Below are 19,135 nucleotides of genomic sequence, written 5' to 3' on the forward strand. Positions count from 1 at the left end.
ATGAACAGCACAATGCACCTTGTACTTTAAGCCCGGGATCTACTTGTCTAGAGCTGCTGAGGGACACTGGTGGCCATTCCCTGTGGACACAACTCCTGCATGGGCTGCATCAGCAGCTACTGGGACCAGGACGAGCAGAGGCTGCTACAGCTGCCCCCAGCGCAGACACATGTCCCCACAGAGAGCCCCAACAAGAGCCCCCTGATGACTCAGCTGGTAGAGAGGGTGAGGGCCAGACTGACGCACAGGAAGCCCCCACTCACACATATAGAGGAATCCAACATGCATTAATCCCTGAGCCAACATACAAAGTCAAATAAGCACACAAGCGCACATACACACACGCACACAAACTATCATCTACCATACTCACAGGCTGATACAACACACACATACACTCAGACACAGACACATAATCTCTCCCTCTCATAAACACACTGGAGTGTGTTTAGTGTTATGGATCTGTGTTCTGCAGTGGTGTGCTGAGGAAGTGATTTCAGGAGACGTGAGCGCTACAGTACAAGTGGGTGATGGAGTGAGCAGAGATCATAATGTGTTTGAAAAGTGTGTGAGCTGATTATTTGTCTGTGACCCCACCTAAGGATAAACAGTTCCACAACCACATTACAAACACCCAACACATAGATCCATGTCTGTTCATGGGCTTCTTACCTCATGTTATATTGAAAATAATAACTAATATTTGTGTGTGTGTGTGTGGATCGGGACAGAAAAATATTCTGTTTTCTGTTGTTTCCACACAGGATGACAATCTACCAAACAGGGGAGACACAGTAGAACACACTATGGCAAACACACCTTTTATTTCTGCAGACAGACAGGCCAATCAGAAGCTGACTTTACATTCACAGCTGATTACATTCAGAGTATTCTTTAACTATATTCTTTGTCTGTATCAATGTAGTGAAATTAGATAGTTCATATATTAGTTCAGATATATTTGTATCAGTGAGTTGTGTGAAAGTGAAATCTTCAAACTTAATGTTGCAAAACCCTACTGACCATTTTAGTGAACTGGCCATTTATGTTACACAACACTACGTACCCTTCCTTCTCCTCAAGGTGTTTGTGAGGAGTCTGACCCCAGTTCCCAAAGCTGACACACTAATGCCTCCTACTGCAGCAGGGTCCTAGCCTGGCTCATACCAGACCAATGCCCAACTGAGAATACTCACAACAGCTTCACCAATGATCTATTGCCTACCCAAAACCCAGGGTAGAGTGTGTGAGTGAATGTGGTCTGGACTCTGTGCAGGAGGGTCATTGTGTTGTTAGAGATGCTGTAGAAGGCCAGAGTTCCTGCCCTGTGATCCACATACACTCCTATTCTGGAGCTGGCCACTAGAGGGAGTTCAGTGTGTTTATTATTGTGATGGAAATAGGAGCTGGAGCTGCGGAGGTCCAGACTCCAGGACTGATCATTAAATCCAAACACACACTCATTACCCCGTCCTTTCCTGCTGATGCTTTTATATGAGACTGCTATAAAAACCCACTGCCCACTCCTCTCCACCTCCCAGTAGCAGTGTCCAGACACACCCTCTCTACACAACAGCTGAGGGTACCTATTAAATCTCTCTGGATGATCAGGATATGACTGGAGCTCATCTCTCCTCTCCACCCTCCTGTTCCCCTCAGACAGATGGAGTTTTCCATTAGCTGTGTTGGGATCCAGTGTGAAGTGACAGGAGTCTGATGAAGGAGAATGCAACACAAAGGACAGAATGCTTCAATGTGTGTGTGTGTGTGTGTGTGTGTGTGTGTGTGTGTGTGTGTGTGTGTGTGTGTGTGTGTGTGTGTGTTGTGTTGGGATCCAGTGTGAAGTGACAGGAATCTGATGATGGAGAATGCAACACAAAGGACAGAATGCTTTGAACAATGTACGTGTGTGTGTGTGTGTGTGTGTGTGTGTGTGTGTGTGCGTGTGTGTGTGCGTGTGTGTGTGCGTGTGTGTGTAACGTGTGTGTATGCGTGTGTGTGCGTGTGTGTTACGTGTGTGTGTGTGTGTGTGTGCTGTGTTTGGATCCAGTGTGAAGTGACAGGAATCTGATGATGGAGAATGCAACACAAAGGACAGAATGCCTTAATGTTAAATGTGTGTGTGTGTGTGTGTGTGTGTGTGTATCTGACTTTCTATATATTTCACCCAGGTATGGTTCCTCTATGTGTGTGTAGCCTACTTTGTGTGTTCTCAAATCATATATGTTTATGAAGTCTTGCCCCCAGCATACTGAAGGGCAAGACACATACATTCCTGCACCCACTGCTGTACACTCCAAACCCCATTTAAGTCGCACCGAACTATAAGTCGCATTTATTTAGAAATTTATTTAAATTTCAGGGGTTATTTGCATTTATTCGATATTTAATACGTTTCATACACGTGTTTCAACACTGCATTTCGGTCGTTGCTTTTACCTTACCATTACCTTACGCATGCCAGTTATGTATCCACCAGCTGCCTGCCTGCAGCCTACTTCCAAAACTCCAAAGCTGCTTGATGTCAGATTTGGTTCCGAGGGCACAAGTTCAGTGAATCAACAACACTTAATAACAGTTTATGTGATGTGTTAATCAATTAAATTCTCAACAATTTCACGACAGCTAGTTCTGGAGTAGGCCATTCAACTAGCCCGCTTGCTTACGACGAGACGGGAGAAATAACAAAACGGGAGGGTGCTGGGAGATGAAATACGGGACAAACCCGGGAAAAACGGGAGTGTTGACAGGTATGAGAGACTATGTAACTGGATACATAGAGGCCAAAAAGATTGAGAATGTACCAGGAATATAATAAAGAGAAAGCTGAGGCGAGCCAGGCAATAATTAAGGCGGCCAATGAGGAGAGCCCGATGGTAATTGTGAAGCAATTTACAAAAGATTCACTGAACGGAAATGCTGATGTGGTACATGAAAATGTTGTTAAATATGTGGAGAATGCAATGCAATCAATCATTTTGGGCGATGTGAACGCACAAGCCAGCAGCAGAGCAAATGCTCGGGAGGCTACCTAAGAGAACGAGAGAGAAAAAGATGTGCTTTAATAGAACGTGCAGACGGGTGGATGGGTTAAACAGGTTGAATTCAGACAGGTTGACACCATCCTAAAGCATGCATACACACTTTTTCAATATATATTGCATGTTTTTGGATTTGTTTGTCATGTATCAATGTGTGAGTCTGTATAAGTGTTGTCTAGCTCTATGTAACTTAATGCAAGACAAATTCCCCCTTGGGGCAATAAAGGTTTCATTCATTCAAGGAGCGAATGGCGGTGAAGCGAGACGAGCCGGGTGATAAAGAAGGTGGCCAACGAGGACGGCCAACGGTAGTTGTAAAGCAATTTACAAAAGATTCACTGAATGAAAATGCTGATGTGGTACATGAAAATGTTGCTAAATATGTGGAGAATGCAATGCAATCAAGCATTTTGGGCGATGTGAACGCACAAGCTGGCAGCAGAGCAAATGCTCAGGAGGCTACCTCTGAGAGAGAAAAAAGATGCATGTTTTAAAAGAACATGCAAACTTTCAACAACGCTAAGGAAGCTACCCTTATTTTAGAGGCTGTTCACATGCCTTTCTTAACCAGTATGGACATTTCATCTGGAAAGGCAAGTTAATCAACTAGCACACAGAATAGGGTGACGGGACAGACGGCCCGGTTTAAACGGGACAGTCCCGATTTTGAAGTGTGGTCTTATTATAGCCCGATCATTCACTAAACCCATGTAGAAAGACTATAGCCTAAAGCGTTTGGTGTATGATTTCGATAATGTGTGTGTGTGCACATGTATCAGTCAATCGCAACAGTCTGCATAATCTTTGCAGCCAACCTTACAGTGTATCTCTGTAAACATTGTTGCAATGCCTCGTCATTTTGCTATTCTCAAAAAAACCTTTGGCTGTGAGTTTTGTTTTCAAATGTTTTCATGCATGTCTAGATAACGGGTGAGGAATGTTTAGGAGACAGAGTTGTAAATCCTCAAATTATGGCCGGGGTCACAAAGCTTCAGGTTATTTGGGGCAGGCTTGCATTCAAGGCTTTTATTTCTTACGTGTGCTTTATTGTGAGACATGCGTTTCGTTTGGAATGGCATACTGGTAGGCTATCAAAAACAGAAGATGTTCGGTTCAGTTTGGGATTTAATTTTGGATTGTTTGATTACTATTGGGGATCAATAAAGTATCTATCATATTGCTAAATGTTGGGACTGATGGGCACTGAAATCTGGTGGGTATTTGACGGTTCACTATTAAGTTTTATGTAGTTGAAAGAGTGTCAGGATTTCGACCCGCTGTTTATTGCGAGACAAGGCATCCGCTTTCATTCATTCACTGAACGCTGTGCTGTAATGGAAACCTTATCGCATAGCCAAGTAGGCCTATGGTAGCCTAAATGTTTTTTGTTTTTTTTATTAGGCCAATGCATGATTTACATTTTTTTATTAAATTCGTAGGCTGGAATGCCTCGCGACAACAATTGTGTTTAAATGTAGGCTAGTACTGCCACTGAGACCCATGGTGTAGGACAACGACTTTTCATTGGCAACAGTATTAAACCAACCAACAATTTAAAATATTAAAAGAACTCCTTTATTTCATTGAGTAAATCAAAACAATGTAGGCAATTATTACCCCAGCTTGTAGATATTTGAGGCCTGGCTCTTATTTGTCGAAATCTGAGGCCCGCTATAAATAGAATCCTGGCCATAATTTGAGAATTTACAGTACGCAAGAGTGTAGGCATAGTGCCCTAATCTCTGACTGAAAGTGCGCAGAACTTGTGCATTTGAATAACAATATTTAATACATTTTCCCGGGGGTCACACCCCCGAATATTTTGATATATAAGTCACACCTGACTATAAGCTATACTACTATAAGCAGGACCAGCCAAACTATGAAAAAAGTGTGACTTATAGTCTAGAAAATATGATACATGCTGTTCCAGAGGGGTATTTTCTGTGTGATTACATACTGTGGGGTGTGGCATATTCAGGCATTTTAGACTAAATCCAGTGACATGTTTGCTGATGATTTGATAAAAACACCCTTTTTTTTAGAATTCTACTTCTGTCAGCTGCCAAAGCAACACTGGTTGAAACCACTGGTTGACAGCTGGATAGCTAATATAAGTAAATCACGCAGGAGTGTTTAGTTTCCCCACATGTTTTCTAAGTTTGCAACTTTAAATGTAGGCTAAGCGAGAGGCTTCTCCCCTGGGTCTTTGAAAATATGTTTCATAATCCATTAGGACTGAAGGCGCAAACAATCAGTGTTAGTGATCTAATGGTAGTGTTTGTGTTTGCCTAATGATATCCTCATGCATTGGTAGAAGCTAATAGACAAGCTGTAATGTGCTGGAAAAAAAACAGGCATGCTCTTACATTAGATTAGCCATCTTGCCATAGCCTAAGGTCTCGATTGACAGTTTGATAATACAAACTTAGCAGAAAATGTGCTAGTTATATCAGCGTGGCTCATGATGCTACCGACTGCAGGAACACACACACACACACACACACACACACACCTAAAACTGCTTGAGTGGCATGTGCACAGAGGGGAGTGGCATGCGGAGTGCGGGGCTTAAAGAAGCAGCGTTAATTAGTGCGCTGTAGGAGTTGAAATTCTATATATTTCCAAAAACCCTATTTCTTAACGGAATGTGCCAAAATAATAGTTATTCTCGATTATACTATTTTTGTGATTAGTTGGAGCCAAAATCGAGATTAAAATTGAAATGTGATTAATGGCAAGGCCCTATAAGAAGGTTGCTGCTGATGTGAATCGTCAGATAAATAAGAAATAAAAATGTCAGGCTCCAAATGAAATTAATGGAACACTTACCCATACATATGCATCTGCATGATGACACGTTTGCTCACTGGTTTGATGTACACTAAACAGTAACATTCAGTTTGATTTCAATAATAAATTGATGTTTAAAATAGTCCTATAGAGGACTATTTTAGGACACTTTTTTATATGGATTTTGCATTGGACACAAAATGAAGGCCAATCATCTGTTACTGCTTCTTGTCAGCGGTTATAGGAATCATGATTATGTGGAGGAGACTTTGCTTCCTCTACCCATGAACTGTAACACCCACAAGCATATGTTGAACTGCTTAAACCTGGATAACTATTCTGCAATAGATTGCAATAAAACTTGACTTTTGAGAAATTTGGAATGTAAAATGTGTGTGACAAAACTCACATCGTAGGAAATCCTCTCTGGTTGTAGGGTTAGACGGTAAAATAGCCTGGACTTCAGTCACTATTAAGATGAAAACAATCATATGATAAACAACACTTACTTACATAAATGGTATAAATCCCGACATTGTATTAACATTTGATTTTCATCTCAGTAAAATTACAACATGTGTCAGGAATGTCAGGAGTGTGGCCAACCTGCTGCAGATATCTTCACGAGTTCCTCTTTGCAGAAATCCTCCAGCTGCCCCTTTAGTGAGGAGACAGATTTCTCCACAGCCTCAAAAGAAAGGCTTTGGTTAACACAGGTACTGGACACGTCTTTAGTCTCAGCTGTGTTGCTCACTGACTGGAAAGTCTAAATACAGAAACACATGACAGAGAGCCAGAGAGAGAGAGAGAGAGAGATGGAGGGGACGTGGGTGGAGGGGGGTGGTTAGGATGTGGGGTCGCTAGTTATATTCTAAATAAAGCATTCGAGTGAACAGTATGCACATGATGTATAATCTGTATTTCATGACATGTAAATTCAGTTGATAACAGCTTTTAATACAGTTGGGTTTTTACTTTTTAATGTATCTTAATGTTTCCAACAGCACACTGTACTATAGATGATGGGTGATATAGACTACAGTAAAAAATTACAATATGAAAATACCATTCAACATCATCTTTTTTAAGCATACAGTTGAAACAATTTAAATTGAACAATTACACTCATTTTGTATTACTACAAACACATTCTCTTACAAATCTGAAAGGGCATGGGGTCAGTTAAAGTGCTGCTAAGGTTAAGGCCATCAGGGTCATTCCATGCCAACTCAGCCACCCATGTACATGACACCTCTCAGATTTTGCTGGAAAGCTGTGAAAATACGCCTTGTTACCAAACAAAGGAATCTGAATTGGAAACATTGTTGAACGTTCAGAAGAACATGGTGACGTTTTTGTGAAATTCATGAAGTGTGTCAACATCCTCACATGGCCATCGGACCAAAGAAAGATCCCCTGTGCAACATATCATTTGTTGTGTCAGTGTGCCAGACATCTATGGACGCAGTGCTCGCCAATACAAACTTGACCAAAAGGACCATGACAAAATGATGTCACTGATTCCACAATGTCTTGGATAATAGTTAAAGACACTATTCAATTTCATTTTCAATTACATTTTATTTGGAGAGTGACAGGGACAAGAAAAACTCCCTTTTATTTGTAGTGTTCTTACACTATGTGACATTCTTGTTATTTAGTTCTTTAAAAGTTTGATGGCGGGTCTCTTTCATGGGGGATAAGGGGTTAATCTGTGACAGTCTCAGTATTTAATTGTTTGCCATCACTGAGCAAAATATATTTACTATTTTCATGCTTTATCATCACTAAATTTTCCCTTATCTAGTCAAGTCAAGTCATATTTATTTATATAGCACACTTAAATGCAATGTTATTGACCCAAGGTGCTCAGAAATAAAATAAACAGTAATAAAAACAAAAATAATGACATAAATGACAAAAAATTAAAATAAATAAATGAAAATACAAAATAATAATAATAATAATAATCAGATTATTATTGTAGATAAAAATAAACATAAGGTTACTGAAACTACTACTACTATAGGCCAAGAGAAAGATGTACAGTAAAGTTAGATGCCAGTTAATATAATGCAGAAAAGAAATAGAAATAAGATTAAATAAAAAATAGAAAATAAAAAAACAAACAAGGGGAGAAATTAATGGACATTATAGGCCAAAGAAAATAGATGGATCTTTAAAGTTGATTTAAAACTACTGTTGGTGGGACAGGACTTAATTTCTATTGGGAGATTATTCCAGAGTCTAGGGGCAGCAACAGAAAAAGCTCTATCACCTTTAGTTTTAAGAGTTGCCTTTGGGACTGATTGAAGAAGTTGTGAAGAAGACCTCAGTGGCCTAGAAGGCCAGTAGGGACTTAAAAGGTCACAGATATAATGTGGTGCCATTCCATTTAGGGCTTTAAAAACAAAAAGTAAAACTTTAAAATTAATTCTGTTATTGACAGGTAACCAATGGAGTTGGGCCAGCACAGGACTTATGTGCATATGTTTCTTTGTTCCAGTAAGAAGCCTAGCTGCTGCATTTTGGACTAATTGAAGTCTAGCAAGGGTAGATTGGTTCAGACCTAAATACAGAGAGTTACAATAGTCCAGCCTAGATGTAACAAAAGCATGGATTACAGTTTCTAAGTCAGTATATGAGAGCCAGGGCTTTAATTTAGCTATTTGTCTTCCCTTAACCACACTACGGACTTGCTTATTGAAATTCAAAGAGGAATCTAAACACCTAGATTTCTGACCTTACTGTGGCAATTTACAGCCAGTGGCCCAAGTGCATTTATTATCTTAGGAACAGAGCTGAGTGGACCAAAAATAATTATCTCTGTTTTCTTTTCATTTAATTGTAAGAAATTTGCAGCCATCCAACTCTTTATGTCATTAAAGCAGTTAAACAGGCTTTCCAAGGTGCAGGAACTATCAGCTGTTAATGGCAGATAAAATTGAGTCTCATCAGCATAGCAGTCATATTGAATGTTATGTTTGTTAAAAATGGAGCCAAGAGGCAGCATATATAGGGAGAATAGCAGAGGGCCTAAAATGGAACCCTGAGGGACACCACATTTGATAGGAGCAATGGACGAAGAGCAATTACCTAATCTTACAGAGAATGTTCCATCATTCAGATATGATGTGAACCATTTCAACACCACCCCTTGCAGACGTTTTAACAGGATGCTATGGTCAATGCACTAAGCAGCACTAAGGTCAAGAAGTGCTAAGAGGGCACAAGAACCATTATCTACTGAGCAAAGAATATCATTTTGCACCTTAAGTAGAACAGATTCGGTGCTATGAAGTTTTCTAAAACCAGACTGAAATTTATCTAGGATGTTGAAAGCATTCAAATAAGAAATGACCTGAGAGGGAACAACTTTTTCCAGGATCTTTGAAACAAAAGGTCATTTGGAAATAGGCCTAGTTTTTCAGGTCACTGTAATCAAGGCTGGGCTTCTTTAGTAGAGGTTGGACAAATAGGCTGACACCAGACATAATTTCACTGCATTTCTTACATCCAGTAACTATATGCATGTGTAGTCAGGTCAAACTGATTGAGTGTTCTACCTCAGTATTCTATTTTGCACAGTTAGAATGTTCGTAAGATTCCAACAGGTGCATTCTAGAACTCCACTTGTAATGATTTGAATCCACTGTTAGAATCTACATTCCAGACTTCTGGAAACAATGTCCAAAATGGTGCATTATGAAGAATAAAATTCATATTATGGAGCTCCACAGTCAAAGGTATTATTTCATTAAAAGAAAGAAAAAATATGTATCTTTATCTGGTATAAATCCCATTAGAATCATCAAGTGCCCACATGGTCATTTGGGGGTCCAAATATGGGGTTCCAAAGTCTTACCTCTGCCGGAGAGGGTTTTTGGACCCCCATAAAACCCCCACCAGTGGTACCATACCCTTCAAATTAATTTTGGCAAGAGCAAGGTTCCCAAATATAACAAATAATCCTGTTTAGAATAAATATGATCATTAATTGTGGTGCTAGGGCCACCCAAAAAGTGAAAAATCACACATGCAGTCAACATTTTTTAGGACTTTGGTGACCCGCCTCTCACCCAAACAGTAAGGAATGTTAATTCTGCCTCCAGAATTGTGTAGTATAGGCTACAATGAACTACTACACCAGTTTCCAGCAATATTAGAACAGACGTTATGGGCTTCCAAAACTGCCAAAAGAAGAAATGTGAAATTCCGCTGTGTCAATTAGAGCCGTGGCACCCGAAATTCAAATGGATGCCACGGGTAAACCGTTTGAGATATTGACCTAAAACTTCAGATTCCCTCGTTTGGTAACATAAGGCATATTTTCACAGCTTTTCAGCAAAATCTGAGAGGTACCATGTACATGATACCCCGATATTGGCTGTTTTCACATGGAATGACCCATCAGCAAATCCTGTTCCCTCATAACATATCAGCAGTTACCTTGAGGAAATGGATGTGATCCTCTGTGTGTGAAAGCTGCTCCAGCTCAGCATCTCTCCTCTTCAGCTCAGCAATCTCCTGCTCCAGTTGCTTCAGATGTTCTTCAGCCCGACTCACCTCAGCCTTCTCCTGAGCTCTGATCAGCTCTGTCACCTCAGAGCGCCTTCTCTCAATGGAGCGGATCATCTCAGTAAAGATCCTCTCACTGTCCTCCACTGCTGTCTGTGCAGAACTCTGATACGAGACACACAAAGACACATGACCCATCTAAAGCAGCCCTCATTCAGCTCTTCCACAAAGCCTGTTGCCCACAGTGTGGCTTAGAGGAACTGGAGAGTGACTGAGCATTACAACTCTTTGGCTAACTGGACGAGAACCCTAGTCCCTACCTGAGGCTGTATATAACTCGTCCAACAACCAGCTGCTGTCCTCTCCTGTGGCCAGTACTCACCTTGAGCGTCTCCACAGCCTTCCTCAGCTCCTGCAGCTCCTTCTCTCTCTCCAGGATTCTCTGCTGAAATGTCCTCTGGGTCTCTCCCAAGTGTGTCTATGTTGAACAAATGCATCACATCCACACTGCAGTTACCATAGATAGATAGACAGACAGACAGACAGATAGATAGATCGAGCAGGGAAAATAAGTATTGAACGCGTCAACATTTTTTTCAGTAAGTATACTTCCAGTGAGGCTATTTGCATGAAATTTTCACAGGACATTAGTATTAACTTAACTTAATCCACACATATATAAAAATCCAAACATTAATGTTCATAAGTAGAGTTATGAGTAAAAAAGTGGAATGCCACAGGAAAAAAAGTATTGAACACGCCTACTGAAATGTCTTAAATACTTTGTGGAAAACCCTTTATTTGTAATGAGAGCTTCAAGGCATTTCCTCTATGACGAAACTAATCAGTCACAGTATTTAGGTGTGATTTTGGCCCATTCTTTTAAACAGATAGTCTTTTAATATTGAAGATTCCAGGGGTCCCTCTTGTAAATCCTGATCTTTAGGTAACTTCCAAAACTGTTCAATTGGATTTAGGTCAGGGCCTGAATTTCCTTTCTCTGAAACCAATTGAGTTTCCTTTGCTGAATGCTTTCTCCTGCTGGAAGGTCTAGCCATGTCTCATCCTCATTGTTCTGGTGGATGGCAAGATTCTCCCAGAAAAAATGGCTCCATTCATAATTTCTTCAACTGTATGAAGTCTGCCAGTACCATGAGATGAAAAACAGCCCCACACCGTGATCCCTCTACCTCCAAACTTCACTGTTGGTATGGTATTTTTAGGGTGATACACAGTGCCATTTCTTCTCCAAATATGGTGTGTAGTATGACATCCAAAATTTTGCTCTCATCTGACCAGAATACATTCTCTTAGTATTTCATAGGCTTGTCCAAATGTTGTGTAGCAAACTTTCAATGAGCTTCAACATGTTTTTCTTCAGTAATAGAGTCATGTGGGGTGAGCGTGCATAGAGGCTATGGAGGTGGAGTGCATTACCTATGATTTTCTCTGTAACAGTTGAACCTGCTGCCTCCAAGTCTTTCTGGAGTTGTCCTTGGCTCTTAGGCTACACTTCTGATTATCCTTCTGACTTCCTGGTCAGAAATCTTGTGAGGAGATCCTGTGCATGGCCAATTGATGATGCAGTGATGTTCCTTCCACTTGCAGATAATGGCTCCAATACTGCTTGCTGGATGATTCTGAAGTTTTGAAATGCATCTGTAACCAGTTCCATTGATATGTTTTGCAACAATAATGTTGCAAAGGTCTTGGAAGAGCTCTTTGCTTTTATCCATCATGACATGTTTCTTGTGTGACAACTTGGTAACGAAAAACCTTTTTATAGCTCATCAATATGTACTAACCCAGCTTACATTAATTTGCACAGATAGGAGGGATAATTACTCTCTAACTATGTATAGATTCCAGCTCGTTCCTTGCCTTTGTGTACTGTTTTTTCTTAGTGTGTTCAATACTTTTTCCCTGTGCCATTCCACTTTTTTACTCATAACTCTACTTATGAACATTAATGTTTGGATTTTTTCATATGTGTGGATTACCTAAATTAATACTAATGTCTGGTAAAAATGTTATTCGAATAGCCTCTCTGAAAAAAATGTTGACGAGTTCAATACTTATTTTCTCCGCTGTAGACAGATAGATAGATAGATACTTTATTGATTCCCAGGGGGAATTCAAGGTCTCAGTAGCATACATACAACACACACACATTCACTAACAGCAGAAAAAGTAATTAAAAGTATATAATATAAAAAACACAACCAAGCAATAGTGGGTGATTAATCAATCAAGAGGCGCTTACAATGACTGAGGCAGGGACTGAGCCTGTGATTCTCTGTGCATAGTAAGGTAAGGTGCTCTGTGAGTGTCATGGTGATGGTGCAAATGAGTAAGTCAAACAGTGCAACAGTGCAAGAATAAAGTCTATATATATATATATATTAACTATAAAAGGTAAATGTGGTCACAGTTCGGCTGTGGCATGGAGGGAGGGGTTGTGCATGTGTGCTAATATAGCACGCAAACAGTGAGGCAGAAGACAGTGGTAAAAAGTGTCTAGTGGACAGACAGTTCAAGACATGGAGGTGGTGAAGAGGCAGACAGACTATGCGGAGAAGTGTATTTCTTAAGTGAAGAGTAACTAGATGTACCGCATAGCGGTACAAAATATGACCGCCACTCAGTCCTGTACATCCATTCCGTGAAAATAAATCATATTAATGAATTTGTCTCCATCTTCTACTCCATCCCCCACTCTTGAAACTTCTGTGTATGCTTGTTTGGAATGTGTGTTTGCACACATTCCGCTTACCTAAAAGTAGCCTACTGGCTGCAAAGGTGAATAGATTTGTTTCTGGGCCAAAAAAATTGTAGCATTGTTATAAAACCTTTAAAATCTCTAAACAATCACAAGTAGGGCAGTTCATCACAGTCCATCCATTGCAACTGGACTGATGAAAGGTACACCTGTAGGCTACATTGTATTTGGGAAAAGCAGAAGGTAGCAGCATAATGTATTTATTTATTTATTTATTATTATTAAACAAAACAATCCCTGTAAGTTCCATGCAGTTTTCAACAGCTATCAAGAAGAGAGGTCATGTCATGGATATTTGTGAATGTTTCTTCTTCTGTATGCATCTAGTTCATATGATATTCAGCTTTATTGTCAATGCACAAATTAAATACCAGTAGTCTAAAACAAATGGTCGTTTTACCCAGTGGTGCAAATAACTGACATGTCCAAAAGGGCCTTCATGAAATGCATTGCGAGACTGTTCATACACAACGGGCAAAGTTGAAGAGCTACTGTCCGTTATTATTTGTGCAAATAATATGCTGATTCATGTTCCCTTGCATTTTGCAACTATGAGGTCCATGGTTAGTCTGGCTTTCGCCAGACCAAGCTCAATCTTTTGACGCAATCTTTTGATTTTCACCCAGCCTAGTCCATGGTAGGCGCCCGATAGAAATATTGTTTAATTTTGCTATTTAGATATCCACGCACTGGCGCCCCCCCTGCGACGAGTTCGCCCCCCTGTTTCAGAACTATTCTAAATGCAAAAATGCATAGAGGGAGTTATGACAAAACCGTGACTGTTAACAAACTAGCTATATAAGGTAGGCCCTATGCTAGGCCTATTACACAACACAAATTGTCACTAGGCTATGCTGGCGACCCAAATAAAATCTCCTTTGGAACCAATGGCTTACACCTTACAGTATCAAGCTGCCACCTCTTGGCGAAAAGTTAATAGTTTTGCATATCAGTAGTAATACATTTCACGTAGCTGTGTGAATCACGGAAAGGGCGAATGAAGTGGACACTTCAAAATGGAACCCAACCCACTGTACAGTAGCTCAAGGTCTGTGGCTAAAGCAGCCATAATGAAAGCGTTATCATTGTTTGGATACTTCACACACCGTGTTTTTAATCGCGATAGACTACAACTACCAAGCTGGAATCAAAGCACATCGACTCCCCTCTCACACCCTAAACACGCACTTTGAACAAACAAAAAGCGCCTCAGCCTCACGGAATAGCCATAGGCAAAACTGTATCTGACCGGTGTAACGTTGGTACTAAATCATCCACCGCCAAAAGAATGATTTTTTGTAGCATGCAACAAATATGTGTAGGTACAGCCCTGCCCTGAATACATCTCAACGCGGCGCTCTAAAACATCTGGTTTAAATGGAGATGTAGATCATCACGGGTGCGTTAATAAATCTACATTGCCGCGAGTTGACACAAATTATTCACTTTGACGAAATTATGTAGTTTCAGTTACTTTACTTTGAGCCATGCTCTTCCTTACTTGAATCACCAAAATAGAGGATTGAAGTAGCCTATATGGGTGTTTGGGAATGAACGTGGACTCAGATGATTTTTGAGACTTTGAGCAGAAATGTCCCAGCCCGGTGTTTAGGATGCATCATAGACGGGTTATCTTTCAGGTAGCCTATATATTTTCCATTAAAAATCAATCACGTAACGAACGTGTTGTGGCTAACTCACTTAGCTCCTGTAGTAGCCTAGGTTATGGTCATAACCAAATGAGATGACAGCCTACAATTAGTGCTGTTATCAATTTGCTTGGTAGCCTATAAACGCATTTATGGTTTTCTACAAATACATCAATAATCAAATTGGCCTCCATCACTCAACCATGCTAACGGTAACATTATTTTACCTACGTTCTGCTATTGATAGGATTAACGTAGCCTACCTGCAGCAAAAAACAAGCATGTCCGATAAACATTCTCAGATTTATTTCGGCTTCAAGAGGAAATGGGAATTACATGTCATGCAGAAATCATCCTACCCTTAGACGTTCTCTGCGGTAAACTACGGTACAGTCTTGTCTTTGTAGGAAGCGTAGCCTAGTGTCTTTCCAACCCACTTTAGATTAACTTCCAAACAAAATTACGTCTCACTGCAACGATGCGCCATCTAGTGGACAAACGACTACGTGACGCCAATACTGGAAATGCAGCCAAATTATTATTATGATGAATATTTGGTTTTCCTTTAATCCTACTGAATTTGTAATTATGTATCGGCCGTTCTAATTGCCGATACTGATGGTATACGTGTCTGTGTGTGTGCGTGTGTATATGTGTGCACCACCATCTACAGGCCAATGAGTGTACAGTCACTAAATGTACACATAACTTAATTTTTTAGACCCCCCCATGGATGAAATTCTACAAAACTTGGCATACCCCCAGAGAATGTCAGGTTAATCATACACATAAAATGTGGTGCAGTTCTGAACGTCTTTACTGAAGAGAGCAGAATGAAAGCAGAATGATATTGCATTTTCATTTTTTACCGGGGGGGGTGCAAATCACAAATGAGTGATTATGGGCCAGGTTGATGTGGGCCCTTGAGACCAACATACCATAAAAATTTCTTCATCCTCGGTGCCACGGTTCAGGTAGTTATTTAGGAAAAACAGCATTTTTTGGGTTTCGGGGGGCCCAGCGCGGAGGGGGAGTGGCCCCCGGGGACCAAACGAATATTTTCCGTAAAAGTCTAGTGGGGCTACATACCCACCAAATTTCATGTGCCCTGGTGTTTCGGTGCCCCGGGTATCGTTGACCAAAATTTAAGGAAGTAGATGACAAAAAAAAAAAAAAAAAAACTTTGACAATCCCTAATGACCGCTCGCTATTTTCGCTATAATAATAGGCCTGTTAGACAATTCCTCAAGCGCAAACTGCTTCATCTGGGTGAGCTCATGAACATATGGCTAAGGTGTTGATATCTAATGTTACTGATGAACCCATTACTAAGAAGGCTGTCATTACAGGCTGTAACCATCTGGTTTACGACTTCAATAGAGAGGAGGAATTGTATGGCGTTGTAGCTGTAATTGAACTCTACAGGATGAGTCTAGCCTGCTTCATTCTAGTTACACCATATAGCCATGTTATAGACTACCACAACTCCTGTCCTTACCTGTTTCTCCTTTCTCCCTGCAGATGCTGACACAGTGTCATGGCCTTTGTGTTCATCCATCACACAGAACAAACAAACACAAGTTTGGTCTGTACGGCAAAACACCTCCAGAGGCTTCTCGTGATGGGTGCAGATTCTCTCCTGTAGCTGACCAGTGGCATCAACAATCTTGTGTTTTCGTCCAGGATGGAGTTCATTGTGAGCTTTATAGTGAGTTTCACAGTAAGACAACAGACAGTCTAGACAGGACTTCACAGCTTTGAGTTTTCTCCCAGTGCAGACGTCACACTCCACAGCTCCAGCTCCAGCACATACAACAGGAGCAGGAACAACAGGTTGAATTCTGCTCTTCTTGAACTGCTCCACAAGCTCTGCAACGATATTATTTCTGTTCAAAACGGGTCTTGGACTGAACGTCTGTCTGCACTGGGGGCAGCTGTAGACTCCCTTCTGATCTTCCTGATCCCAGCAGTCCTTAATGCAGCCCGTGCAGTAACTGTGTCCACAGTTAAGAGTGACTGGATCCTTGAGGAGATCAAGACAAACAGGACATGTAAAAAGGTCCTGGTTACTTGGAGTAACTTCTGCCATTATTTCTGAGCGCATACAAGGCCTTTACGAAGCTACGCAAGTGACAACACCTGGTCGGCCCAACGTAAACACACTAGTTTCGTTTCTTAGTAATGGGCGTGGATACATTGCAAAACACTTCCTTGAGTGAGTCACCTTCCAACTAGAGAATGTCTACCATAGGTCTCTATCGATGGTCCAACCCAACTAGGCTACTATCATTGAAGATTGGCACTAAGATAACATAGCGCTATGAGTTTAGTCGTCGTTTGAGGCTTTATTAGTTGTTTTTGTGTGTGTAAAACGAAGCAAATAATCACAGTGTTAATGCTGGATAAGCATGGGTGATCTTCAAACAAAATAGTGTAGTGGTCTAACTTAATTGCTGATGCGAATTGGCAAACACATCCCTTAGTGCCTGCTTATCTCAGAATTTAGGAATTCAAAATAGGCTACAATGACACGAGGATACCTGTCTGTTCATGGGTTTGATATAACAAGTAATAGTGCCATCTAGTGGGCTTGTTTTGTAATATGAAACAATTACAATGGGCGCAGGACTGAGGGGTATTCCAGAAAGCAGGTTTACTGGCTTAGCTGGGTATGTTAACCCAGAGTTAGCGGTAAACCTGGGATTTCAGTTCCAGAAAGCTCAAAAATGATCAGGCTATGTAAGTAACTATGGTAACATAGGCTCTGAACTGAACTGGGTATGTAAACCCAGAGTAAACGGTAAACCTGAGATTTCAGTTCCAGAAAGCTCAAAAATGATCAGGCTATGTAAGTAACTATGGTAACATAGGCTCTGAACTTAACCTGGTAGGGGGTAGGTTTTGTTCAGGTTATGTTCAATTATGTTCGGTTATTTAAGTGCATGTTCAATCAGGCCGCTATTTTTACACTTGTCACACAAAGGCGTTTCATTTTGACGAAGGTCCGATTGACAAAGAAGCACAAAATCATGTAATATTCACCATAGTGGACATTTGTGTTTGGCTCACCAGACAGATGGACAAACAACATCTCAGACACATTGAAGATATAATTAAAACAAGTACAGTACAAAAAAGGGGAAACATAGCCTATAGAAAATTGATAAATAAGTTTAAATATAATAGCCTATAGCTGTACAGCTCAGCCGGGTAGCATGTTGTCACTAAGTTTGGTTAAGAATGCTGATGGCATTTGGGATAAAATATTTTTTTAATAGGCTACACACGCTCTCCGACTGGGAGTTTTTGTAGTGTTGGAGATCGGCAAGCTGTCGGTCGGTGCATAAAGTTTGCCTTGCGCTAAAGCAGTCCCTGCGCAACTTCATTCGTTTTCCTGGACACAAACCCACGAGGATCATTAATGTGTAGTTTCACCAACTGGCAGGTCAGCATCACTTATTAAATTTTCCAAATGTGCACTGAAATGTGTCCAATAGGCTACCCATGCCTTCCGACATTCACCCTTCCGATGATGGAGCGCAAAAGTTTAACTTGGCCCACAGCTGCAGAACCCGTGTTAAAATAGAAAATTACATTTGGGATTCTCAAAGAATTCTATGGCCCACTCAATCTGTGACAAGGTAGGCTAGTTTAAGAAAGCATCATTCAAAGCTGTCAATACAATAAAAGATGTCCAGTGAATTATTTAATTGTGCTTTTGACATTAAATAGGCTATCCTAAACGTACGCATTTACACGGTCAGTTAGGCTGTTCTCTGCCAAGCAAGGTGTCGGACGCAGGCGCTTAAGTATTGCTCTTTTTTTTTGTTAGTTCTCTCTCTACAGTTCTCTCCTCGTAAGCCTCGACTACTCCGCCTCTGAAAAATACGGTGCTCTTCGTTTCGCCGGTTTCACTCATGGTTTCGACTCTCAATAGATGATGCCTTTATAAGTTCGCCGTGAACGCGCACAACTCTAGGTTATCTAACACAGGGTTGATTGAACTAACTGGTAACCGGTGTTTTGGAACCGACAGCTCGGGTTTAGTCGCCACAGGTTCAGATAACCCAGGGGTTAAGTTTTATCTCAGTGTTTGTTAAACCTCCGGAATACCCTCTGAAATTGCACTGTGCCTATTTACAAGGGCATTGTTCCCACCTCTTTTGGGGCCTATCATCAAATGTTGGACCTCTATAGAAAGCTGAGAACCTGTGGTTTTCGTAAGAAACAGTCAAAATAACTGTGTGATGTACTCACACAGAGTTACAGAGGCTAGAATATAGTTTTTTCTTTCTGCCGGATTACAAGCATCTCTGAACTGACCACATTTCAGCCCTCTGGGTCACTTGATATCC

General features: G+C 40.8%; 1 protein-coding gene across 2 annotated transcripts; it reads right to left on the minus strand.

Moving 5' to 3' along the window:
* Window positions 1-805: 805 nt before the first annotated feature.
* Window positions 806-16,953, minus strand: LOC125294274 (tripartite motif-containing protein 16-like). 2 transcript variants are annotated; one of them, XM_048242814.1, is made up of 7 exons: window positions 16,279-16,953; window positions 10,735-10,830; window positions 10,284-10,517; window positions 6,441-6,600; window positions 6,244-6,303; window positions 5,874-5,925; window positions 1,650-1,713 (listed from the first exon to the last, which is right to left on the minus strand). In XM_048242814.1, exons 1-7 carry the CDS (start codon window positions 16,882-16,884, stop codon window positions 1,677-1,679), a joined length of 1,245 nt encoding a protein of 414 aa, XP_048098771.1. In that variant the 5' UTR covers window positions 16,885-16,953; the 3' UTR covers window positions 1,650-1,676. The 2 variants fall into 2 exon arrangements, with proteins under 2 accessions (XP_048098770.1, XP_048098771.1); XM_048242813.1 differs by lacking the exon at window positions 5,874-5,925 and having other exon boundaries at window positions 806-1,713.
* Window positions 16,954-19,135: the final 2,182 nt, after the last annotated feature.

This window comes from Alosa alosa, chromosome 5, assembly GCF_017589495.1.
Source record: "Alosa alosa isolate M-15738 ecotype Scorff River chromosome 5, AALO_Geno_1.1, whole genome shotgun sequence".
Taxonomy (NCBI): Eukaryota; Metazoa; Chordata; class Actinopteri; order Clupeiformes; family Clupeidae; genus Alosa; species Alosa alosa.